General features: G+C 43.1%; 1 protein-coding gene across 1 annotated transcript; it reads left to right on the top strand.

Annotated features, from left to right (window-relative positions):
• Positions 1–1,274: 1,274 nt before the first annotated feature.
• On the top strand, positions 1,275–26,155 carry SEZ6L2 (seizure related 6 homolog like 2). The gene is made up of 18 exons (XM_025164169.2): positions 1,275–1,347; positions 5,100–5,318; positions 5,689–6,006; positions 6,232–6,365; positions 6,952–7,144; positions 8,178–8,363; positions 9,777–9,948; positions 10,669–10,832; positions 11,845–12,039; positions 15,130–15,268; positions 18,170–18,366; positions 19,560–19,754; positions 20,390–20,581; positions 21,325–21,516; positions 21,630–21,668; positions 22,726–22,843; positions 23,383–23,485; positions 26,030–26,155. Exons 1-18 carry the CDS (start codon positions 1,275–1,277, stop codon positions 26,057–26,059), a joined length of 2,859 nt encoding a protein of 952 aa, XP_025019937.1. The 3' UTR covers positions 26,060–26,155.

Genomic DNA, 26,155 nt, shown 5'->3' with positions numbered 1-26,155 from the left:
CTCTTTTGGAAAAAATGATGAGCAACCTAAGGAGCCTGTTGTGTTTTGAACTCTTGCCATCTGTCCCTTACAAGAAGTGACCAAAATGTTATTGGTATTAATCATGCATTTTTGTAATAAAATGGATAACTTATTTTCAAAATTCTTGTGGAAGGTGAGGTTAAAAATCAATAGGTAAGATATGTAACATCACTAACAGAGTTTGCATCTGTTTTCCTCCTCAATGGGTTTATTTTCTGTCAGAGAACAGGCCTTGAACAATTTTCCTTTATCCTCTACAAAAGAGGATCCACTTATATATTAGCTTGGTAAATCAAGAAACTGTATTTTTTTATAGGAATGGAATGTTACATACACTGTATTCTTCATTTAAAAAAAATTAAATAATATCATTTATTTTCCATATTGTGCTTTCAGCATATCCTTATGGACATCTGCTAGGATAGAGGTGGAAATTTATATTCCATACTCTATTCAGAATAATTTCTAGATCCCCACCGAGTTCCTTCTGCAAATACCCAGCCTGTCATCCATTGCGTTTCATTGTCAAGGACAGAGGGGGGGAGAGAGTGAGAAAGAGAGACACTTGCTTTGCCAAACCACTGTGAAGGTTTTACATTTTTTAAAAGAACCATTCACAATATCCTTTCATTTTTATTTAATTTTTTCCTGGTTTGGTAACAGAATCTACTGCAAGAATGGAGCAGGGAAGAGAAACCACATGCTGATGGCAGTGTCCATAGGTGACTGTCCAGACAGGGGTATGTAGGTGGCCAAGGAACAAGGAACCAATGCCTTTTCTTACACAGAGAAATCCATCTCTGCCTCCTGTGTTTCTTCGTCAAACTGAGTTTCAGTAGGCACTCTGTTGTTTTGGCAAAAGGTGACTGTAAGACATGAGAGAAAAAGAGCGGTTCTTGGCTAAAGAGGCCTGACATCATGCCTCATCTCAAAAATAATTTCATCGAAAGGAAGGAGTCCACTGCATTTCTCTTTCAATAAGCGAAGAGTGAGAGGATTTCCAGATAACACGGTTAATCAGTTATGCAGCAAGCAGAAGCAGACTGCAGAAAAGGCACATTTCCAAAACACAAATAGAGAAAGCCTAGGTTGCTTTTGAAAGGCAAAAGAGAAAAATCATACAGAACTAGTCCTTGCAAGAGAAGCTACTGCATTTTCATTTGCTAAGCAGGCTCCTGGCTCCACGGCTCCCTTGCCTGGCAGGAGAAGGAAATAGCCAGACTAGGTATTCTGCAGGTCTGAAGAAATCCAAAATGCGCTGTTTGGAAAAAGCAGGACCCAACATGCCTTTTCTTCTGCTGCTTTGCTCTCTGTCTCTTCTACAAGGTAAGAGGACAAGGGCTGGGGAGAGGGGCAGCAGGTTACCAAAATGGAATGGGCTTATTTCAGTTTAACCATGTTTTGTACTAAAGAAAAGGGGGGATGAAAATTCATCTTCATCACCAGCAGCCCCCCCTCCCCCAGCGCAAATGGCAGGTGGGCACGTTGTAAAGATGGTGTTGTAGGCACGGGAAGCATATTTTCAGATACACCTTTACATGGGGGAAAAAAAAGAAAAGATGGATTTTTCTTCATTGCATGGGGACACACACATTTTTAAACAGCTTTGGGAAAATGATGGTTACAAGAGGATAAAAGAAGGGTATCAGTATTTGAATTGATAGTCTGTGATATCCAAAGTGTAAAAATGTGTAAAAAAGGGGGGTTGTTCTCTGGGTTGTAGTAAGCAGAATGCAGAAATCTGATGAGGAGCATGGTCAGTAGCAAAGAGGTTGTAATTCGGGGTGCTCTTTGGAAAATGGAGGGGAAGCTATAAAATCTGTTAGAGATCTGGAGTCATCTTCACTTTGCCTTATACTATATCTTTGAAGCATTATAAAGACTGGCAGTGATTTTAAGGGAACTGATTATTTATAAAGGGAGGGTTGCCAGGTTGTCGCAGAATGTTGCAAGTGAAGCAGAAATTTGAGGCTGACCCTTGACGGGAGGTTACAGATATGACTGAAGATCTGATAGTTAGGTATGAAAGCTGAGCTGAATTGTGGAACACAGGGGTCCAAGAAATGGAGTGGTGTGAAGATGTGAATAAATAGAACTAGGCAAAGAATAATCTTGCCCCACAAAAGAAAAAAAAAACAGGGTTTTTGCATGTAATGCTGCCGAGGAAAACAAATTCAATATTCATGCATTGCTAAACTGAAGCACAGTCCAGATCAAAACGGGGTTGCCCCAATAAAGGATCACTCAAAAGGATAGCAAGCATGATGGCAAAGACCTAAAGAGCTTTGGGAGGCATTATGAAATCATGCAAAAGGGTGAGCTGCTAGGCAATGCATTTCCTAAATAGGGGGTTGGCATCCCTGCAGCGCTGCAAATTCTGTTTAGGAGAAGTTCAAATTTGCTGGATAGGTTAGGGTGAACACTGATGCAACAGGGAGTCTACATGGCAAAAGCCATTAAGAATGATGGTGGTAGGGAAGCTAGGTCTCAAGAACCAGAATCGTTGTGGGCACAATGATGGAAGGATGGAAGAGGAAGAGGTGGTGGTGGTGGTGGTGGTGGTGGAGGAGGAGGAGGAGGAGGAGGAGGAGGAGGAGGAGGAGGAAGCCAGGCCTAGGAATCCAAGAAGGAGGGATAGGGGTGTCATTTCTGATGCAGGAAAGAGCTAGATGCATAGATTTTCCCCTTGGATGTGAGAACAGGAGGTTTTTCTGGGCTCCAGTTAAGAGTGTATTCTTCTCCACCACCACCCTTGTTGATCTGGGATGGGAGAGGTTGAGATATAGCACCCAGAAGGTGCTGAATGTGGGAAATGAAATCTCAATAAGATGTCATCTCACAGAAAATTCTGTTAGTAGCTTTGCCCCTCACCAGAGGCACCAGCACTGGATTTTTGACTGGTTGAGCAAATAAAGGTGGGGGACCATCTTTGCGCAGGACAAGGAAGACAGGCCTTTCCGCTCTTCAGAGCACCAGCCATTTGACTGAGGGATGGCAGGGATGCACTGGGCACCCAAGCCTGTGAGGCAGCTGGCCTTCTTAATAGAGAGAGCTCAGAGCAATTAATGGTTTGTCAGAAACTGCCCAGATCCCACATGCTGGCAGTTGCCTGCAGCGGCCACGGCTGTCAGTGCCAAACTTGTCATATCAAGGCAACCCGAGTTATGTGCAGCACTCATCATTCAAGGCCCTTTAGTTCCCTCATCTGATCTGCAGACTTCTCTGCTCTTCCAACCTGGAATGGCCTCTTCAAGTCTGCTATCACCTTTTGATCAAAAGCCTGTATCCTAGCCGTAGACTTTTTGCTAACCTCCTCATTCCCCTCTGTTTAGTCAGCATGAAGCAAAGTTTAATGTGTAAATATGGAGCTAAATGACGCAGCCTTCTGCAGCAAAAGAGAAGGGAGGCAGGCATTCACAAGATCACTTTTACACACGTAGGTCTCCAATGGGTATCATAGCTACCTGATTAACCCACAAGACATGATAGCTACAAATTATTTGCCTCTTTTCACAATGGAGCTATCCAGTTTGCTGACAAGATCACATAATTTAGACAAATCATTCCACCTTAATTCACTTTAATCACCAGTTTTGTTAGATCACCTGAGTCTTAACGAACTGCTTCTACTTCATACTGTTTAACTGCCTAATTGGCATGTTTAGCTGACATGGATAAAGAAGAATTTCTCTCTCTCTAAATAAAGGGTTAGCAAATGGATTTGTCTTTTTTATGATTATGTGAACAGCTCAGGTTACTTCCTGAAGAGAACATACAGATCAGTTTAGATTATGAGGATATACCCCAATGGGTATGTATGTGTGAAATTATATGTATCTTTTTTATTATCCCCAACTATGATTGCTAACAAAAATGTGGTTAAGACAGCAATTCAAAGTCCTGTACCGTGTTTGGGAAGTCAACATTTTTGAATTGCACCTAAGTTTGTAATGGTTACTTTTTACTTCAATTAATTTGACAAGAGAAACAGGGAAAAGAAGTTGGGGTGATGATGGTGAAGACATATCCCACATTTTTTAGGTACTAGTATCAAATGCTTAGGATTTGAAACAAAGGTTTGTAGAATCATATTTCTAATTCCTACTTCTGTGTTGGCTATATGCCTGGGAAAACAGATTATATCTATTTGGGACAATGTATGAGGCCCAGTGACCCAGTTACAATGGATGGAGTGCCCTCAATGCAGTTTATAAACTCTATCTCGAAAGGACCTCACACTCTAATAAGAACAGTTAAAGTGTTCATGGTGCAAAAGATAAGGCCCGAGCGCAGTTGGATTTAGCATGACCAGTATACAAGCACTGGAGAGCTTACCTATGTAATGTCATTTTAGGAAATTATAAAAATAAGACAAGGAAACCGAGAGGAGGCCTAGGTGCTGTTGCAAGACCTAGCAGGATCAGTACACAAGCACCGCACAGCTTTATAAGTGGCTAGGCTAAACCTTAGGACGGTGGCCGCTCTTTTATGGAAGGCTTCTCATTTTTATATCAATGTGCCTTCCAAGGAAGGGGAACAAAGGGCCCCATGGACAGAGAAGAGCACTCAGTGTAGTTGTGCAAGGTAGGATCAATGCCTAAGGAAGGGGGACCAAGATTACAGGCCTGGATGGACAGTAGGCTGTAGAGCATAAATAAGCCACCCAAGATGTAGACTGGGGACGATTTGCATGCCTGTCGGTTGCTATAGAAACTCCTTGAGTGATTTGGGCCAGTCTCTCTCTGTCTGAGCGTCCAACCTACCTCACAGAGCTGGTTGTTGTGTGGAAAAATTAGGACTGGCATATCTGGGCTGCAAAAACCTAGAAGGCGACACGTTGTTAGCCTTCTGTCACTCTCTGCTGTCATCTGGGGTTGTCTGGCATCGTGCAGCCCAGAAAGGATGGTCCCAGGAAAAATGGGAGGAGGGAATGCTATCCACGATGCTCCTGGAGGGAAGGTGGGACCTTTTTAAATTTAACAAATGAAGTGCAATGCATTTTCTTCTCTGCCTCCTTACGAGGCAGCAGGGAGAGGAAGGTGGAGGACAGGCCGCTGTTAACCCTTTGTCCCCCATAGGCCTGCCTCTCTGGGAAAATGATGATGCCACCCCCTCCCCGCTGTTGGAGGCCCTCTCGTCAGAGGCCATGGGGGGACCTAAGGAGGAGGAAGTGGGGGTCTCAGCAGAGGTGAGGGGGTCCTCTCCCCCCAATCCCGAAGGCCTCTCCGAATTGCTGCAGGGGACGCTGCTGAAGAAGGAGTTTCTCAGGGGAGAGTTGGCGGAAGAACCTATTCCTGGTGAGAAAAAGCAGAGAATTTGGGGAAGGGGAAGAGAAGGTCTGGGATGGGACCAGACGCAGAGGAAAGAGTGGCTTGGGTTGAATAAAAATGGACGGGCAGGTGTGACTCTTGGTGGTAGGGTGGGGGCCTGTTATAAAGGGCCTGCAATTGTGAATCAGAAAGATAGGCATTGCACTTTAAAAATAGGGGTAATGAATATTTCTGTAATTGCACTTTGGTTTTTCTACCAGAAAAATGGTCCCGTGGCAGAAATTTCAGGGAAGGGTTTTGGGGGGGGGCGGGTATGAGAGATTTGCAGTGTTTTTCCTTCCTGTGTTCTGACTTCCCTGCACCCCCTTTTTTTTAACTGTCTCCCCCTCGACCCTAGGAGGACATCCTTCTACTTTGCCCCCATTCCATCCATCCATCCAGCATCTAGATGGTGGGATGGTCCTTGAGTCCTCTGAAGCCACAGCCACTGGCCCCTCCCCGTTGACCACCGCTGCCCCTCCCACTGGCTTCCTACTCACAACCCCTCCAGCTTCAACAGCAGCTGCTCCCCCCCGGTTGCCCCCTCCACCGGACGAGGCCGGTTCTGCCAACCACCCCATCTCAGCCACCACCACAGCCTTCATCCCAGAAGGTGATGAGGAGACAACCACCACCCTGATTACTACGACGACTATCACGACAGTTCACACACCTGGTAAGTGATAAGAGTGAGATGCAAAGATTTCTAAGTGGGGGTAAGGAAGCCTTCCTCAAGATGATCCTCTCTGTGACTTCAATGCCCCCTATCATTCCCCAGCCAAAAGATGAGGCCTGTGATGTCACCAAGTTGTGGTAGGCTGAACTTGGTTGAAAAAATATGGACCATCCTGGACTAAACTTCAGTTTTCTTTGTCTCCTTCTTTCCTGCTCCCTCCCCAAGTGCTTTGCAACAACAACATCACTGACGTAGAAGGCTATGTTGAATCTCCAGATTACGCTGGTACTACCTTTTATGGAGGCCTGGATTGTACTTACACAATTTCTGTATATATGGGCTACGGGATAGAAGTACAGGTAAACTGATATGAACTGGTGAAGACCAAAGAAGTTAAAACTATGACATGAAGTTGGGAAAAAAAAATCATTCTTTTAAAAAGTGGCCAGAAGTTTACAAGGAAACAGCAATAGTGGACCACATTATGCTTGGTGGCATTTGGCATGCTCTGAAAGCAGGAGTACGGCACTTCCCTGCTCTTTGGGAAACCTGTCTGTTTCAGGCTTCTGTGCCAGGCTATAAAAAAAGGTGGTGCTGCTTTAAGAGTCGCATTAATTTTAGTGAATGGATTCTTTAAAAGCATCATCGTCTTTTTTTCAGGCTTGCACCGCAGGCTGAGAAAAGCCAGGCTGCTTTAAGAAATGGCAAAGCAATGTGCTTGCATGAGAATCATTTTTAATGCATGTTTTTTGTCCATTAGATGAATATTTGTCTCAAAGTCTGTTTTCCAGACAGGTTTCCACTTGCCCACTCCCCCTGATAGGCTTCCCAATAATATTTGCTCTTAACTTTGGATTCTTGAACAATATTAAAAATACGTGAAGCATAAGCAGGTGTGGCCATCTTCTTATTCTTCTCCCTGACTTTGTCAACTTCCATTGTCAGGTGCAGACTCTGAACTTGTCCAAGGAGGATTCACTGACGGTTGAAGGACTGGGAGGGGAAAAGCCAGTTGTCTTGGCCAATGAGTCATTGATGGTTGAGGGGCAAGTGATCCGCAGCCCAACCAATCAGGTCCTGATTCATTTTCAGAGCTACCACACCACTACCCCTGGTGTCTTCAGATTCCACTACCAGGGTAAGGCATGAATATCTCCTTATCCCACGTTCCTTTAAATGACCTCTCTCTGCTTAGTCCCCCTCAGATAGATTGGATTCCTGCTCAAAACTTTCTGTGCTGATTTTGAGTGCCTAGACTACACATTATGGGAAGCATAGTTCAATATCTGAAATAAGGTGAGGAGTAATTTCTCACCCCTTGGAGCAGTGGCAAATTTCTCCAATACCTGAAGACCAAGAAAGCAAGGAGACAGAGGGTTCTAATTTTTTTTCAGGGTTCGGCTGAAGTTTGGGGCTATTCTGGCACCTGAGTCAGAAAGCCAGACCTGGCAAGAGTTGATTCTCATTGGGCTCCTTCAGAACAAAACTAGACATCATGACATAGTGATAATTTATATATTTCATGTATTATTGGAATAGATTGGTTTGTCTCAGTGTAGGCCTATCCCAATTACATGTACATTTCTCTAAATTCAGACCTGCTGTATTTCTGCATGAAATGGGGCGGGAGATCCCATCTGAAGAGCAAACGGGGCGTGTGATATGTCTTCCAGAAGCTCTTTTCCTTAGGTGTGTTCTAATACCAGAAGTACTGGAAGAATCCTGAAGATGGTGGTAGTGGGTTTAACAAGGATTTATCTGCCTTACCACTTGACTAATTTACATAAGAGTGAAAGAAAACCAATACTGTAAATCCAAACCAGAGGGAACCACACCTGACTGAAAAAAAAAAAGCCAATAAACCCAGTTACAAATAAGGAATATATGGACCCAATGAGATTCAGAATAGATGAGAATTTTTTCAGGTATACCACATCTATGATACAAATTCAGTGCTTATTTTACGTTATAAAAAGACTTTTTCTGACAGCAAGCAGACTGAAAATGAACAAAAACCTATTAACTGTTGTCTAGGTTGAAAAATATTTATCAAGTACTGGCAGAATAGAGCATATTCCTTTATGAATATATGTCACTTGTTGAGGGCACTATGCAAGCATAATTACATACTATATTCCCCTGACTGTAACCTTCCTATTTCCCGACCCCAGCTTTTCTACTCAGTTGTGGCTTCCCAAGTAGACCAGAAAATGGGGATGTCATGGTAACTGACCTCCATCCAGGGGGCTCTGCCACTTTCAAATGTGAGTCAGGCTTCCAGCTGCGAGGTGAAGAGACACTCATCTGCCTCAATGTCAGCCGCCCTCGGTGGAGTGGCACCAGCCCTGCATGTGTGGGTGAGTGAAAGAATAAAATGAACTGGAAAATGCAATCTTGACAAAAGATTGGAGTGGTAATGGACAAAGGCAGAGCATTTTAAAGGTTCTTGAGACCCAGGGGCAGAACATTCTTTTGAGAATCCTTTCTTCATTGTATGACAGTGTAATTTTTTTTGCACTGTTTTTTGTTCACTGATCAATGGCCCAGCTAATGGGAGTATGAGTGGAAATCCAAAATAATATAATAATTATTGGGATTATATTTTTTAATGGATGAGCTTTCCATTAATCAAAATTATGTGTCTGGCTAATCGTCTCAAATACTGAATTATCATTTGGAGGCTGGAGTTCTGACTAGGAATCTTTTGGCCCAGCAGGGGATGGGTTTAAGAGTTTTCTGTGGAGGAAGAGAGACTAATTTTCTTTCTTTTTTTTGCCATTTATAACACTGACAGATGAATTTTGGTTCCTCCATACTGCAGAGTTAAAGAGTAAAGATTTATACAGTTATGAATGATGCAAGAACAAGACAAATAACACTTTTTTCTCTAAATGTTAAAACCAGGCAGTTATGCAGTGAATGGATTGCCAATATGTTCAGAATGAAAATGTTTCTTTGCATAATGCATAATTCATTGTCACAAGGTGCGGGGATGATAGTAACTCAACAGCTTTAGAAAGAAATAAAATCAGACAAATTAACAGTGGATAAAGCCTCAATAGCTATTTTGTCATTAGAATGGAAGCTTTCTATTCAGAGGTATTATCCCTCTGATTGCCAGACATTCTGGGCAAACACCCAAGGTTTTATACAGTAATATCCTAGTGATTTTCTAAGAGTATCTAACTGGCCTCAGTTTGAAGAAGAGAGCTGGGCAAGATAGGTCTTCCAATAATGCTCAATTTTTCCTGTAAGTTTGGGCTCCTTGAACAATCATAAATGCTGCAAAGAAAGTCCAAACTATAGATCCAGGATCCTTGGGGTTGAAGTTTAACGATTTCCCAGAACAGCTATGAAATCCTAGGCTGTCCAAACTGACATCCATGATAAGGTTAAATGATGACTTTTATATTCCTCACCAATCACATGAAAATGTGTCTTGGCTAGGGATGATAAAAGTTGTAGCCAAAATGTATTTGCAGAGAATGAGGACAATCCTGGGTGAACTTTACTGATATTTGGTGAAATCGTTTGCAAAGTGGCTCTGAGCTCCAAAAGGCAGTGTTGAACAAAGGCCTAGGAAACATCAGGTATCTGCTTACATCCAGGGATTCAGGATGTTACCTTGGGTAAAACTTAGTTTCTCCTCTCAAAATGAGATCTGAATGACCTTTCTGAGGATGAATGAAATGTTGAGCAAGATTCTGGATTCTAAGAATGCTAGGGGAGAAAAGGATTTGTAAAGAACATCTAGCCTTCCTCCCCACTAGCTTCCTGTGGAGGAACAGTCCACAACGCTACTCGTGGACGCATTGTAGCTCCAGAGGCCCCAGGGGGACCACGCGGTCGGAACCTGACCTGCCGTTGGTTGGTGGAAGCACCTGAAGGCCAGAGGCTACATCTACACTTTGAAAGAGTGGCTCTGGATGAGGATAATGACAGGTGAGAAAATGGGAAAATGGGGATGTGGGGATGGGAAGATGGGAAATTGACAGGCAATCAAGCATGCTGTTGTGGTGGGAGTGGAGAAGGGAGCAGAGAAGGGAGAAGATGGGGAGGCATCAGCTGAAGACAAGCAGGAATGGTTGAGGTAGATTTCAGAAAATGTCAAGAACCTTGCTTGATGCAGGGAAGAGGGATGAGAGCAACAGTCAGTCTGTAAGACATAGAAGGAACAGGAGGAAGAAATGTGTTGCTGCCCACCAAAGTATGATGGGGCTCCCGTGAAACACCTGAAGTACAGTGTAAAGGAATTTAGAGCTGATCTTGGAGAAGACATGGGTAAGCTGTTAAGGAGGGAGTTGGACAAGAGATCACACAGTCCAAAGATAGAAGGAAGCATGAGAAAAAAGCTCAAAATAGCTTTGCTTTGCTTTGGCTAAACCAAACGGGACGGAGAGAAACTTGGACAGGCTTTCAAGTTTGATGTCAGCTTTTCAAGGTAGCCCAAGTTAAGACAATGACACCGCAGGGATTCCAGGAATGCTATTTTATTGTTATAGGGTATAATACCAGAATCTTGCACTGTGTAATCTCTTATCTGAATCCCTTATTGGCTTACTCATATCTTCCTCAAGGTTATCTCTAAATTCATTTACATGCAGCATGACACGTTCTCTGAGTTGGGGAGATCTACTTACCCAAATCTTTTCCCCTCCCCAGGCTGATGATCCGCAGTGGGAGTAGCACTTTTTCCCCTATAATTTATGATTCTGACATGGATGATGTCCCAGAACGGGGATTGCTAAGTGATGCTCAGTCTCTTATTGTTGAGTTGACCAATGAAGGCCCTGCTACACCCCTCATCCTTAGCCTGCGCTATGAAGGTAAGTATGTAATATTATTTCCCCCCGTTTTACCAGCTCAAAAATAGTAGAGGCAGGAAAACAGTGAGGTTGCCTTCTCTCTTGGCAGTAGATTCTGAAAATTGCTATTTGTAACTTTGGGAAGTCATCAGATCGAACAAGCATGATGATATGCAGTAGTGAGCTAAGTATTGGAAACTTATTTTAGTACAGTCAACAAAATTCTGCTTTGTCATTTGGGGTTGGATCAATTACTAAGGTGCAGTGATGAGGCCACATTCCACTGATAGGCTAAACCATTGCATTGGTACAGAATGTTCAATAGTTCTGGGAACTCACTGGTTCCTTTCCAGATTCTGTAAAGAAAAAGGAAGTCTTTGGTGTGGTTAGGATGAAAAAAGTGGGATAAAGGAGAGATGTATGGAAGCTAGTAAGAAAAGAGTCCACAAGGAAGGATACAAGAGGAAGAGTGGAGAGTGGGAAAGACAGGAACTTTAGCAGAGGGTAGGAGGCAGGGAACTGAGGCAAGAAAGAGTTCATCAGAGAGAGGGGCTGGCTGTAGGTTGAGGGAGAAATGAGTTTTAAGTAAAATTGATCCAGGAGTTGAGAACATGTCCTATGAGGATAGGCTGGAGGAATTGGGAAGATCAGTGTGCAGAAAAGAAGACTGAGGGGAGACATAGCTGTGTTTGGGTACCTAAAGGGAAGCTGTAAGGAAGATGATCCAAAAACTATTGAGAAAGCTGGGGATATTGGCAGGAAAGAAGTGATCAGGCACAGAAGGTTGCTGAATAGATACGAAGCTATTGGACAAGGAAGTAGGTCCAGTTTGACTTGACTTGACTGTTATTGCCTCCTTATGATTTGGCAAACGGAACCAAGATACAGTAATGTTGTGGTTGAATCTATATACCAAGATGATCCCATCTTCAAGGAGGTATTGCTGTAGTACTATACTGCAATGGGAGAGGTCAGAAGCTATAACCTTCATCTGGGGTAGCTTTTCTGATTTTCCTGCTCCCCCTGGTGGCAGCTTTTGATGAAGATCGATGTTATGAACCGTTCCTGGCACATGGAAATTTCAGCACATCAGACCCTCTGTATCGTACAGGGACCATTGTAGAGTTTGCTTGCAGTGCAGGATACATGCTTGAGCAGGGTCCTTCTGCCATTGAATGCATTGATTCAAGAGACCCCCGCTGGAATGAAAGCGAGCCCACCTGCAAAGGTAAGCATTCTTCATTTCAAATTATCAGTTCAATTTTCTTGTGGAGCCTGATGCAAAACTACTTTCTTCTTGATTGTTCTTTTGTATTTCTGCCCTGCTGCATGAAAGTGTAATAGTGCTCACTGATGAGGCACAACAGGCATGAGCAAATTAAGATGCTATGTTTTACGAATTCAGGCACACATTTGCACAGCTGAGCAAACTGGGACAGGGGAATGCCAACATGATTGGAAAGAGATTAGAGTTGTGGCAGAGTGTGGATTTGCCATGATCTCTACAAAGTCTGGAAATTAAAATGGGACAGTTGCAGGTTCTAAAAATGCCACTTTACTGTACAAACAAGAACAGAGAATTTGGAACCTCATGATCCAGAAAGCTATTTGGATAGGGCAGAATTGTTCTGGAAGCAGACAGTCACATTAACAGATTGAAGATCACTGGTTTCAGAGTTACTAGATCCCCACTTACTTTCTTCAGGCAGGGCCTGATATCCCATGAGCCCATGTATCAGGAAAGTACTGACAAGGCTAAATGATCTCACTATCCTCTTCCTCATTGATCAGAAGGAGGTGTGGCTTAGTCACTACAGTGTTTGGAAAGTGTATTCCATGATTTCAGGCCTTGGCAGAGGGAGATAAGGGAGTTACTGTCGCTCTGTAGTTCTTTTTCTTGGAGGACTAGAGATGCAAAACAGGTCAGTTGACTGGACTTAAGTGTTCTCACAACACAATTGACTGGTGGAGTTAGTTTAACTCTGTGAGTGCCTGGCTCTGTTTAGGACTAAATTTAACCCCCTAGGGGTTAGTTGACTAGGTCAGTTGACTCCTTTTTGGTGTTCTCACAACATAGTAACATCCTTCCCCTACACGTTGTGGGGCCACTATTACTTTAATTCAAAAATATAAAATACTTTATGTCTAAGGCAGTATGGCCAGAATCTTCAATTTCCATCCTATGCACTCATTTGTGATCTTTTGAAAGGAATTAGAATTGCTTACAAACAAACAACTTTTGGTTTGGTGAGGAAAGGACTGTAATTCTACCCAATACAGCAGAGGTAGGGAGTCTGTGATGCTTCAGATAACGCTGAACCCCAGCAGTGCCAGCAAGAATGGCCAAATGTGCCGTGGAGATTTTTAGCATCCACAAGAACTACAGGTTTTCTCAGATAGTTTAAAAACTGGGTTGCACCTTCCACTTGCTCCAGTAGGTGGGACTAAAAGATTTCTAAAAATTCCTAGAGTGAGAAAGAACACTGTTTGTCTTTCCAAGGTACCTTCCTGCTAACTCCAGTTCAGGTCCTTTACTGTATTTCTGCTCTTTTCCTTAATGGCTGGGGAGCATATGGACACTGGTAGGGTTAGAAGGTGTGACTCTCCAGGTGGGAAGATCTTCCTTCCTCCCTCCCAGAACTATCAGCTCCAACCATGGCAGTAGAGTTACCAGCTGTGAGCCATGTGCATCTGGAGCCCCAGGTAGGTCCACATCCTCTCCTTCAGGAAATTGAAGAGCTAGGGCAATGGATTAGGCAGAACCTGGCACGAGTAGGCAACTGATTCTCCTCATCACCCATCCTTGAGGGCACTTCAGTGGATTTGGACACAGCAGGAACCATAGCTGGGTTTTGATATCCATTGTCCAAGGCCCTTCCATGTGATGCCCATTCCATGTGGTGCCACTATGCTTCACCCTAGCACCTTGACTTCTGCTATTATGAGGGTGAGAAAATGGAGGATCCAGTTCCAGTTGCCAGAGTCTACATGAGCCTTCCTCAGTGTAGTGGAAGGAAAGGGAGGTCCTCCCAATATCCAGTCACTACATCAGATTTGATTGGGAGGAGAGAGTGATACAACCTTCTGAACCTCATGTTCAGAAAACATCATTTCCCCTCCACTGTCTTCATTCTCAAAACTTTTAAATACTGTTTTCCATATCAGGAACTCAGAAGAGTTAGCCTGAGTTGCCAGGGAAATGCATTATATATTGTTTGGCATTCCTTTTCCTGATCAGCATATTTGATGTTCTACCCAGTCTTAACTGAACTAGTTATGAACTTGGAAGAATCCCAGTGACTGATATGGTATTTAGCAGGAAATACATATAAATGTTGTAGTATTTTATCTCTTAAATTAGCTTAGTTGATTCTCATTTTTCATAGGAAAGTCTGGGGATAAGGGTAGAGATAGTCCCTTATGTTCAAAATGGTATATATTTCTGTTCTGTGGACCAGGTGACTAGATTTAGTTTTCAGGTCTTCATGTTGTGACATCTTTTGATGATCTATGTAGACCTGCTACATGGATTTCTTTCTTCCTTTGTTGTCAAAAGAATCCCACAAGTTCTTGCAGAATTACATCCCCAACCCCCCCTAGGGACTTATTTGTTATGTTCCAGTTTTCAGGATATTTTCTTCCAGTGAATGAAAATGAAACATTGAATACTACAAGAGTCCCTTTTCTACTGTGAGGATACCCGTCCCTCCCTGGTCTTTCTTATTTTGTCTATGTTATCTCTGGAATTTTCTTTGGAGATCCTATTCACTCCCTTAAGTGGAAGGGTGGGGGAGCTTTATTGCTGTATGGATTATTAAAGTCTTTTAGTTCTGCTTCTTGGAGCAAGTTGAAGGAACCATCCAGTTTTCAAGATATTCTCTATCCCCGTAGAAAAGAAACTTTCATGGTAAGTCCAATGTTCTCTTCCCTACTCTTGCAGTAAACCTTTTCACAGCTGGTTGGTGTCATGACCTAGAATCCAATTTCTCATATTTGATTATTAGGTCATTTTGATAAAGGCACAGAGTCAAGAGTGAGGAAAGAGGAGAAGCAGAAAGTGTTGCAATGCAGAGATGATGAAAGATGGCTGTCACTATCTTTGCTGGGAAGCACATTTTACCTCTCTTGAATCCTAGGGCAGGGCATGCTGTGTGTCTGGGGGAGGGTCAGGAGGTATAGGGGCTGTTCAGTTTTTTTCCCTATTGCTTTTTTCATAATCCAAAAGAAATTGGTTTAAAACTGGCTTAAGCTGGTTGAGTAGCTGCACTGCTTTATTCAACATATAGTCTTCTCCTGATTATCCATCTTTTCTCTCCAGCATTGTGTGGTGGGGAGCTCTCTGAGTCAACAGGTGTTGTACTTTCTCCTGACTGGCCCCAGTCTTATGGAAAAGGTCAAGACTGTGTGTGGGGCATCCGGGTGCAGGAGGAGAAGAGGGTGCTGCTAGTCATTGAGATGTAGGTACTTCTGCTACTGCCACCATCAATACCATCCCATTTTGTTGAGGAAGGCCTCCTAACTCAACCAAAGCACTGTGTCCTCATGGTCCCTGAAACCATCATCCATCATTAAATTGATTGTTGAAATCATTCATATCATCCACTCAGTTATGGAGAGATCTGGATGCACTTTGCAGGTAATCTGCTGTGACAAATAGGATTGCTACCTAGAGGTCATCAACCAGATGATACAGCAAGTTCTTTATATTTGTGGAAGGAAATGTCTAGATGGTGAAACATTTTAAATCATCAGTGCAAGAAAGAGAGGGACATGTTTAATGTAATATTTATGCTGCTAGATCTAATTCATTTCTGTTGCATAGAGCTTTCAAAGATAAGGCTACAATGAAAATAGTGGACATGGCTTGAAGTCAATGGAACATGGAGGGGGGATTATATAAGTACAGGTTTTCCCCCTCAATGGTTTTAAAAATCTAGAGACCTGAGAAAGTTTGTCCAAAGCAACAATCTGAATTCATATGTCTGCAGCCACATAATAATAGAATCATTCTGGAGAGCCATTAAGAGATGTACACCAAATAGCTTGAAAGTTCTCCACAAATCACAACAACATCAGTGTAGTGATATTTTTTTTAAAATCCTGAACAGTTTAGACATTTACATGTGGCTAGGCACTAGATATAATTTATTTATTTGTTATTTTTCAACAGTCTTCAGAATCTAGGTAGTATGCCAGGCAATTGAGGTAAATTAGTACAAGAACATAAGAATTAAAAAAAAACCTATATGGCCATTTGTAATCTTTGTTTCAGGCCAAAGTCTTGCTGTAAAAGAATGCTCTTAAGTTCCTTCTGAAATCTCAGAAGGGTATGGGCCATGTGTGTGGGTGCAATGTGTTCTACAACGCAGGGGCAGCTATAGAAAAGGCCTGCCTTTTGATTCTCACCCTTTTAATTGACATGAGAATGGAGCCTTCCACAAGCTGGCTCTTGACAACTGGACAAACAAAGTCATGTTTAGTGAGGAGTCTCTGATGGAAATCAGCACCAAGTCATATATTACTTTATAGGTAATTACCCACACTTTGAATTGGGCCTGAAATTGCAGCAACCATAGCATCAGTGTAACTCTGCTGTGATGGGTTTCCCACACTAGGAGTCTAGTGCATTGGTGCATTCTGTACCAGGTGCAGCTTCTGAGTTGTCTCCAAAAGCATTCCTCCATTATAGTAACCCAGTCATGAGGCAGGAGGTTTTTTCGGCCAAGGTTTCCTTGTCCAAGTAGGGCATAACTACTTGGACAAGGTACACCAGCTGAGGATGTTCAAGCAGAGCTATGAATCCAGGAGGGTCCCTTCTTCAGGAGGGAGTGCAGTCCTATCTAGAGCAACCACTGGAACCGATGTTTCCAAGCCAACATGTTTACACGTGAAGAGCACCTCTGTCTTGCTAGGGTTTAGTCTGAGCTTGTTTCTCCCCATCCAGTCCAGTGTGGCCTGCAAACGCTGATTCAGATTTCTGCAGTATCACTGGCCCAGCCTGTGGTGACAATGGACCAGAGAGTATTATCAGTATACCAATGACACCTTACCCCAAACTGACAGATGACTTTTCCCAGTGTTTTTATATAGATGTAGAATAACATTGGAGAGATGACAAAATCCCGTGGTACTCTGCAATGGAACAACTACAGGCTTAATGGCTCTTCCCACATAACTACTAACTAAGGGTTGGGGGCTAGGGTGCTGTTTTGCTGTGGTTTTCCTCCAACCTGAGTAGATAATTCATCTACTCAGGTTGGAGGAAAACCACAACAAAACAGCGCCCTAACCCCCAACCCTTCCAGGTGGTTGAGAAGGATACCATGGCTGATGGTACCTAATATCACTGAGAAGTCTAATAGGACATAGGAGGGGCACTCCGCCATCCAGGCGGAGATCATTCACCAGTGTGACCAGTGCTGTTTCTGTCCAATGATTGGGCCTGAATCCTGACTGGAAAGGATCCAGATGATCCACTTCCTCTCAGATGCTCTGGGCATGATTCCCCATCATGTTCCCAATAAAGTAAGATTATATCTTATGAAAATGCACTTCCAAAGATATGGATAATGAAAACGCTCTTACAAGTTGCATTGAACTTTATTTTATTAACGCTATCTATGCCCTGAAAATGATTCATGCAGAATGATTCTTCTGTATGAGCCTGAAAAAAAAAGATGCTGCTGCTGCTGCTTTAAGGAATGCACTTATTAAAGTTAAGGCAGCTTTTCAAGCAGGGAATCTTGAAGCCTGAAAAGGTGGTTGCATATTCATGTGAGGTCGAAATAGGGGGCATCCATGATGGTGAGCATGTGTGTGTGTGAGAGAGAAAATGGAGGATGTAACCAGGCAATTGAAACTCCTTTTTAAAGTGTATCACATGCATGTAAAGAGGCAGGGAGGGGAGGGGAGCTTTGACCAGCCAGTCACACATTCCCTTTTGATATTATTTACATCTGTCCCCCCCCTCCGGGGATCCCTCTAGATCAGTGTTTAAGATGTGTGGACTTCAACTCCCAGAATTCTACGAATTGAAGTCCACTCATCTTAAAGTTGCTAAGGTTGAGAAACACTGCTCTAGATCCAAAGCACTAATTCAGAGTTAACTTGAAAGAGCTTAATTTCTATATTAAAGCTTTCTTTCCCTTAAGGGATCCAATTTTATGTACTGTCTGAAGAAAAACCATGCTTGTCTTCCCATCCATTTGTGTGTCTCTGCACTCACTTGCCCTTCAGTCTGGATGCAAGAAATCTCTGCACAGTAGAAATCGGCTGTTGACACCTTTGCTTTCCTTTTCCTCTTTCAAGAATCCTTTCTCTTTCCTTTTCCTTTTCCTTCTCCTCAACTCTCCTGCTAGCCTCAACATCCGCAAGTCTGATGTGCTGACTGTTTTTGATGGAGGGGATTTAACTGCTCGGATCCTCGGCCAGTACCTGGGTCCCCATCCTCGCTTCAGCATTTACTCTTCAGGCCCAGCGGTCACCCTGCAGTTCCAGTCAGATCCCGGAGACCCCCTTTTCGGTCTCGCCCAGGGGTTCCTGGTGCGGTATAAGGGTATGAGAAAAGGCTCTGGTATGCTTCATGGTAAACTGGGAGAGAGAAAAAGAACTTGATGTAAATTGATGCCTACTGGCTCATCCTGTGAAGATGGTTTAAGAGGCTAAACCCCCAAAGCAGAAGGCTTCTAGAAGCTGAGAGTGGATAGGACTGTTGTATGACATATTTGTTTCAGATGAGAAATGCAGGAAGGGAAAGGAGAGAGCTGGAGTCCAGGTTAATAAAATCAAAATTACATCTAGTTGTAATTTTAGCAGCTTGATTGAAGATTGAAGAAGAAAAGGGACAATAGTTTTGCTTAAATGCCATTCTGGAGGACAATACAAAGTTTAAATACATTGTATGTTCTTCACCAGTGTTATAGCAATATTTTTGCAATCATGCAGCTGGAAAAGACCAACTGCCCTGCTCAGAAATCCAAATTAAAGGATCCCCAACTAATGCTCACGGGAACAAGAAATTGGAAGGGCTCCATCTTGGGGCTTACCCTTGCTGCCTATCGTAAGTCAACCAGGGGGCACTTTTTTCCTTCTATAGAACTGTGGATTCCCAGATTTGAGCCTTCCGTTTGTTATTCTGGAATCTTTAAATCAATGGAGTTAAATGGCATTAAACTGAGTGTAGAAGTTGATAACATGGTGCTGTGGTCAGCGCAGTACCTATAGTGCTTCTATGCCACAAAATATATGCTCCAACCATGATTGGATAGGAAAGCTCAAAATATGGAATTAGAGAGACAGAACCGAGTGGTGACTGTAAATGAGAGAACCCCAACTTTCAGCGATAAATAGATTTATGCTTTGGATTTCAGACCCTAATAGGTTCCTGTGTGTCTTTTTTTGTGCAAGGAAGGCAAAATTCTGGTTGAATGCTAGGGAAAATATCTTAACACTAATTGAAAAGCAAGTTGATAGGGGAATCAAGAATGGGGGAATTGTGGAGTCCCCTTCAATTTAAGACTTTAAACAGAGATGGATGTTAGTTGGGGATCCTTTAATTTGGATTTCTGAGTGGGACAGTGAGTCCTTTCCAACTGCATGATTCTATGAGCTGCTTGGAGAGACGAACTCCTGACCGATGGAGACAAGTGGAAAAACAAAGTGAAATTTGGTGACGAGGGATAGGACAGTGCCTGAGGGAAGGCAGTCCTTACTTCTCCTCCTCCTCCTCCTCTTCTCTTCTCGTTACAGAAGTTCCACAAAATGACACTTGTCCTGAGCTGCCGGAGGTGGAGTTTGGCTGGCGCACAGCTTCTCATACCGCTATCATCCGTGGGACAGTCGTAACTTACCAATGCGAGCCAGGCTATGACATTGTGGGCTCCGACATCCTCACCTGCCAGTGGGATCTGTCATGGAGCAACAGCCCACCTACTTGCCAGAAGAGTAAGTTTTTCTGATGCTAAAATAGGTGGTATGGATATTCCAGGCAAGCACTAAGATTTGTGTAGGTGTGAAGAAGGAAATGTGAGAGACAATGGAAGGCAGTTGGGGGAGGAGGAGGAGTTTAGTGGGTGTGAGAAGAGACACACAGCCCAGAGGTGGGAGCTGTGGGAAGAGAATATTCACAATGACTGTATCTTGCTGTAACTGACTGGGAACGTACTTTTACATTTTTCAAGGTTATGTTTTTACCCCCACTAGCATTAAAGATGCCTTTCCCAAATCTGGCAAAGCACATCAGCTATGTGGGGCCAGCTATGTGGGGTAGACAAAATTCTGTTGAAGGAAGAACATTTTAGACATAAAAACTAGGATAATGTGTCCTGGGTTGGGAACATCTGCATGGACCATTGAAAGCTTTGGTGCGCTGTTTTAGACTTTCTAATAGAACAGCTTTTGGTCTATAATTTGCAGTCCTAGAGTCTTTGTGTCACTTTAGAAGGAAAGTTGAAACATTCTGGGAGTAGAATCATACTCTAGAATACCCACATAGTCAGATATGATTCCTGTATTGGGAACCAGAGGGAAATACACAGAGGACTCTTCTCAAACTTTACTTCATCTTCCCTCTCCCCAAGTTATAAATTGTGCTGATCCTGGAGAGATTAGCAACGGCAAACGGAGTGTCTCAGACCGACATTTCTCCATCGGCTCCCATGTCCAGTACTTCTGTCATGAAGGCTACGTAGTAGAAGGGAGCAGCACACTGACCTGCTACAACCGGGATACAGGCACCCCTAAATGGAGTGACCGAGTACCCAAGTGTGTGTGTAAGTAAAAGTGGGTGAAGGAAAAGGCAAGTGGAAGGGAGGGAGCTAGAACTGTGGGGGTCTTTAAAGCAGCAAAGAACCGGAGCGTACACTTTGACGAGAGCTCAGCTGGTCTGATTGACTATTGGATTTGCCGCTTTTCTTTGTGTGATCCTCTCTAATTAATATAGAGCATGGCTCACTCACTTGAGTCCAGTATATTTTATGTGTTTAAATAGGAAGAGAAACTATGCCCATTTCTCTAAGTACATCAGCAGCAGGAAATACGTCACTGATACAGTAGAACAAGCTTGCAAAGACGCTGAGCCCCATAAATGCACTTTTAAGCTCCTGTATTGCACACCTACTTAAACAAATATCAATACACTGATGTCATTTATGCCTAATTAACCTTTCTATAATCCTACCACAATCAGACCAAGTTAAAAAGGTTCTTGAGGTTCTGGATATTAAGATGGATGTTCTTAAGGATGGCTGAACATCCTAATTCACAGTAAAAGGGATTTTGTTATATTGGCCTTAGTCTTGGATATGAGGTCAGGGCAGTACTTTACCTACTGAGCGATTCAAAAGAACAATAAGAATCCTCTGCTGATTGTCTTGGCATCTTTTCTAAGTGAATGGAGCTCATTATCTTCCAGATACTTTTACTTACACTGTCTCTTCTATCAGTGGTAGGCAACTTGTGGTCTCAGAGCCAAATGTGCCCACAAACTTTTTGTTACCCCATTTTCTTTTTTCAGTGAAATATGAGCCTTGTCTGAACCCTGGTGTTCCAGAGAATGGGTACCAAACTCTTTACAAGCATCACTACCAAGCAGGAGAATCTCTGCGCTTCTTCTGCTATGAGGGCTTTGAGCTTATAGGGGAAGTGACAATCACCTGCATACCAGGGCACCCATCCCAATGGACCAGCCAACCACCGCTCTGCAAAGGTATGGTGTCCCTTCCCTCATCATATGCGGCTTTCACTCACCATTCTGTGACCCTCTGCTCTGTTTGCCTGTCATGTTTTACAATAGTCCCTTGGTCTCTTTCTCCCCACCAGTGGCCTACGAGGAGTTATTGGATGACCGGAAACTGGAAGGTCAGATGGGAAAAAGCTTGGGAAGGGATTCTGGGAGGATGGCAAACATTATCTCTCTCCTCCCTCCCTCCCTCCCTCCCTCCCTCCCTCCCTTTTCCTTCCTTCCTGCCTCCCTTTTCCTCCTTCCTTCCTTCCCTCCCTCCCTCCTTTGTTTTGTTCCTCCCTCCCTCCCTCCCTTTTCCTTCCTCCCTCCCTCCCTTCCTCCTTTCCTTCTTCCTTCCCTCCCGTTTCCTTCCTTCCTTCCTTCCTCCCTCCCTCCCTTTTCCTTTCTTCCTTCCCTCTCTCCCTCCCTCCTCCCTCCTCCCTCCTCCCTCCCTCCCTTTTCCTCCTTCCCTCCCTTTCCTTCCTTCCTCCCTCCCTTTTCCTCCTTCCTTCCCTCTCTCCCTCCCGTGCTCTAAGTGGGGCTGCCTTTGGAGACAACCCAGAAGCTGCAGCTGGTACAAAATGCAGCAGCAAGATTTTTGGCAAGACAACCCCACCAACATAGAATTATACCTATAGTAAAGTTGCTACATTGGTTCCCAACAGACTTCCAGGTCCAATTCAAAATGCTGGTCATTGCATTTAAAGCTTTAAATGGCGCAGCACTAGGATACTTCAGGCAATGCCTTGCCGGAACTCAACCCGCCCATCTTGTCGGGTCATCCAGAGAGGGCCTACAGACCCTCCCCTCACGAGGACCAAGGACCATGGATGAGACATCTGGTTCTCTCTGTAAAAGCTCCCACCTTATGGAATACTCTACCCCAGGAAATACATGCAGCTTCCACTTTGCTACAGTTCTGGAAACAAGTTAAAACTATTTTATTTTAATGAGCTTTCGGTCCCAGCTAACTGCAGACACCTATCTTGGATTTTATTTCGCAGTTATCTTTGCTTTTTGTGACTATTTAGGGGCTTTGACAATGTTCTCATTTACTTATTAATTATGCTTTTGGTTTTCTTGTTGTTCAGTTGGGATTGGAGTGGACTATAAATACTGAAAAATAAAATAAAATAAAACTTCAGGGTGGAGTATTTGAGAGCTCATACATTCCACTTCTTTTTTCTCTTGTAGTCACCCAAACCACAGATCCTTCCCACCAGATGGAAGGTGGCAACATTGCCCTGGCAATCTTCCTCCCCATCATTCTTGTCATCCTACTGATTGGAGGCATCTATATCTACTACACTAAGTGAGTGATATCTAACTCAGTGAGTTATGTTTGCTTTGCTCAATGTGTATCTAAGTGTGGTTAGACTCTATTGGTTGTATTGGTTCCAGTTAAGTTGTCTTTTGAGGACAGAGGTTGTTGTTAAGGCAAATAGAGGGGATAGGGATTTAGCTCTGCTTGGAAGTTACAAGTTTAACCTGAAAAACTCTACACCAATGTTTCTCAACCTTGGTGACTTTAAGATGAGTGGACCTCAACTCCCAGAATTCCCCAGCCAGCATAAGAAGTTGCTTGATAGCAAATCAACTGGTTGATTTAATTCTGTAGAGTCAACACTGATTGACTCCTACTTTTCATCTTCAGAGAAGGTCTTTGCATCTGAAGATGCTGGTGACCAAATCTGAACCATCAAAATGCAAAGAAGTAATCACCCTCACTGGATTACTTCTATAACCTACATAGGAGTTATGTCATTAGAATGTATGAGAGGAAATGTGTCTGATTTTCCAAACCTGTAGGCTGATTATTTTGATCCATTCTCTTCTTTTACCTTCCTGCAGATTCCAAGGAAAAACTCTCTTTGGCTTCTCCTTTTCCAGTTCCCACAGCTACAGCCCCATCACTGTGGAATCTGATTTCAACAACCCTCTCTATGAGGCTGGGGTGAGCTGCAGACCCCCAGTCAATCCATTGTCCTACAATATTTTTTTTTAAAGGCTCCAATTGAAGAGGGTTGACTTATTCCAGTTCAGCTTTCCCCCTCTCTCACTGCTCTTTTCAGCGTGTTGCAATCCTACTGCGATTTTATCGACAGCCACTAGATCTCTGTGAAGAGATAGAACCCCTCCCACCCATACTGCCATCAAGTGGTCATCTGGCATTTTGCAGCCTGGATATCTGGTTTTCTCCCAGATGAGTTCATTATAGATGTTCTGCTGTTTCTTCCAACACGGGTTTCTCTTGGCCATATTTCTACTGGTTTGGGGGAGGGTGCACAATTTTGCCTATTTCAACACCATTCTGAGTACTTCATCAAATACCTCCATGTGCTGCCAGCTGTAGTCACTACAGGCCAGCTGTCCATTTAGACGTATATTTATTTTAATGTGCAAGTTTTCAAAATGCATATAGTGCTAGCTGGGGATTTTTCCCAATTCAAATACCAGCTACAAAGGAAAGAGCTGTGTCAGGAGTGGGGTGGGTGGGGAGGGTTAAATTTTTCCTCCATACTTGCTTTGCTCCTGGTAAGTATATCCCCCACTCCATTAGGTATGCTATGTTGTTGTGACATGCTTACCCATGGTTAATTTAACCATGCTTTATTAAATTAACCCATTTGCCTGAATTTACATGACACATTTGACTATTAACTAATTACATCACTGGGTTCACATGATATACTAGGCTAAAATGTGATTGGTTAATTTGTGGTTCAGACTATCATGTAAACCCAGCTTTGATAGTACCACTTTTTAAGCAGCATGCCTCTGACTATCACATTTACTCAATGTATTTTGCAAACAGAATAGCAGTAGCTTTTGCTGCCTGTATTGCATTCTGACCCATGAGTTCTATTCAACACCAAGGATGGTGCCTTTTCCTGAAACAAGTAGGCAGGGTCCTCTCTCCTTATTGTCTTCCCAAGGAAAGGAATCATCCTGCCCCCCTCAGACTCTCCCTGCCTAGGAGTTTTTCCTTGTTCTCTTCTTTCCACCCTTTCCTCCCACTCCACATCCCTACTCTTTGGTCTCCTCAGAGACCTACAGTAGGTTGACCAGCTTGTGATGCAAGTATATGCAAATTTATTTCCAGAGCTCAATACACTTTGGAACAAGAACCATCACGAACTCAATAGCCAGACATGCTATTTGGTTATATAGTTGACATGGGGACCCAGAATCTCAGGCTATGTTAGCCTCTATTACCTTGAGAGGAGCTATTTGTTTGGGATAGGCTGGACTCAGTGGAGACCAAGGACAAGAAGAAACCTTTGTTTTTGGGTAAGAAAGAGGAAGGCAGGTATAAGCCTTCTATTTCCTTTCCCTTCATTTTAATTAAAGCTTGCCACAAATATTCTTCCAGTGGATTTTGACCCTGATGGGCCTGCAGCTACAAAGCTGGGTATAAAAGAGCTAATTACTCTTCTGCTTCCCTTTTCCCATCTGGCAATAGGTTTGTGAACACTGGGAGAAAACATCCTCCACAGTCTCATTAGAACAAGGAAGCTGAAGTTTTCTGATTCGTGGCTAATACAGATCAAGGGGACAGGGATGAATTTTCTTAGGGTTATGCTTTAGAGTTTGTCCATTGTCCAAGGGACAAGTCTTGGTCCATTCCTTGCTCCAGAAACAGAATGAAACACTTAGTTTCTCCAGACGACTTAGTATCTCATTGATGTGGCAAAATCTGAGATCATCAGGCATATAATCAAATTTATTTTTAATAGTCAGGATTAAATTAATACCCTAACCATCTCATGTTGTAGGTTGTGAAGAGTATTGTACTCTTTTCTCAGCACATTCAGTTCACAGGATATTTAATGGCAATGTTCCTCTGGACAACATTTGTGGAACTGCTGCCTGAGGTTTTTCTCACTCTTTTTGGAAGCAGTATGAGGCTGAGAAGTTCCCTTCAGTATTAGCACTTTTTTTGAAGGATTTTGACAATCACATGTGTGGTAGCTGGTGCTGAAAATCTTCCCAGAGTGCTTTTTCTTTATTCTGCCAGGTACTGTTTGTTGCTTTTGGCTAATTCTACTACCTTTTTTCCAGCAGAAACAATTGTTGACACAAGTATTTAGATCTACTGAGATGGAGATGGGGGTTGAAGGACTCTCTAGTGGTCTCCATCCAATCTAGGAGAATGGATGGCTTCTTCTCCTGGTAAGACAATAATGAGTTTAGGTCCCTGCCTACTTACTCTTGGGGAAGGTACCATCCCCAGAGATTAAAGGCCCCCTACAGAGTTGAGAAAAAAAGGAATTCATGCTAAGAGGAATTCTGTTTTTATTGACTTAACCATGGTTTACTGAATTTATTCTCTTCGGTGGGTTTACACAACACATAGAACCATAAATCAACCAACTGTGTCATGTTGCATGAAGCTGATCTTCTGATATTTGGGTAGTTCAAAGACAACTAGTGAAGAAAAAGTGCTGGCAAGATTCTGTCCTTGGAATAAGGTGTTTTTCCCCCTTTCTGCTAACAGGACACCAGAGAATACGAAGTTTCCATTTAGAAGACGTTAGAGGATCTGCCATTCTTCTCCCAAACCCAACTGGGTCTGAGAAGCAGCGACTGAGAATGATTCCTGATTTGGAGGGAATAGTGGAAG

Source organism: Python bivittatus, unplaced genomic scaffold (assembly GCF_059951505.1).
Source record: "Python bivittatus isolate LINGU-HERP-01145 unplaced genomic scaffold, Pbiv_v1 ctg000440_np1212, whole genome shotgun sequence".
Classification (NCBI taxonomy): domain Eukaryota; kingdom Metazoa; phylum Chordata; class Lepidosauria; order Squamata; family Pythonidae; genus Python; species Python bivittatus.
Note: the sequence above shows the minus strand (reverse complement) of the source record. Positions and strands in the feature narration are given on the sequence as shown.

Coding starts and splice junctions, on each gene's coding strand:
- SEZ6L2 (XM_025164169.2), top strand. CDS start 1,275: ATGCGCTGTTTGGAAAAAGCAGGACCCAACATGCCTTTTCTTCTGCTG. Junction 5,319..5,688: donor GGCGGAAGAACCTATTCCTG/GTGAGAAAAAGC, acceptor CCTCGACCCTAG/GAGGACATCCTTCTACTTTG. Junction 21,669..22,725: donor GGATGACCGGAAACTGGAAG/GTCAGATGGGAA, acceptor TTTCTCTTGTAG/TCACCCAAACCACAGATCCT.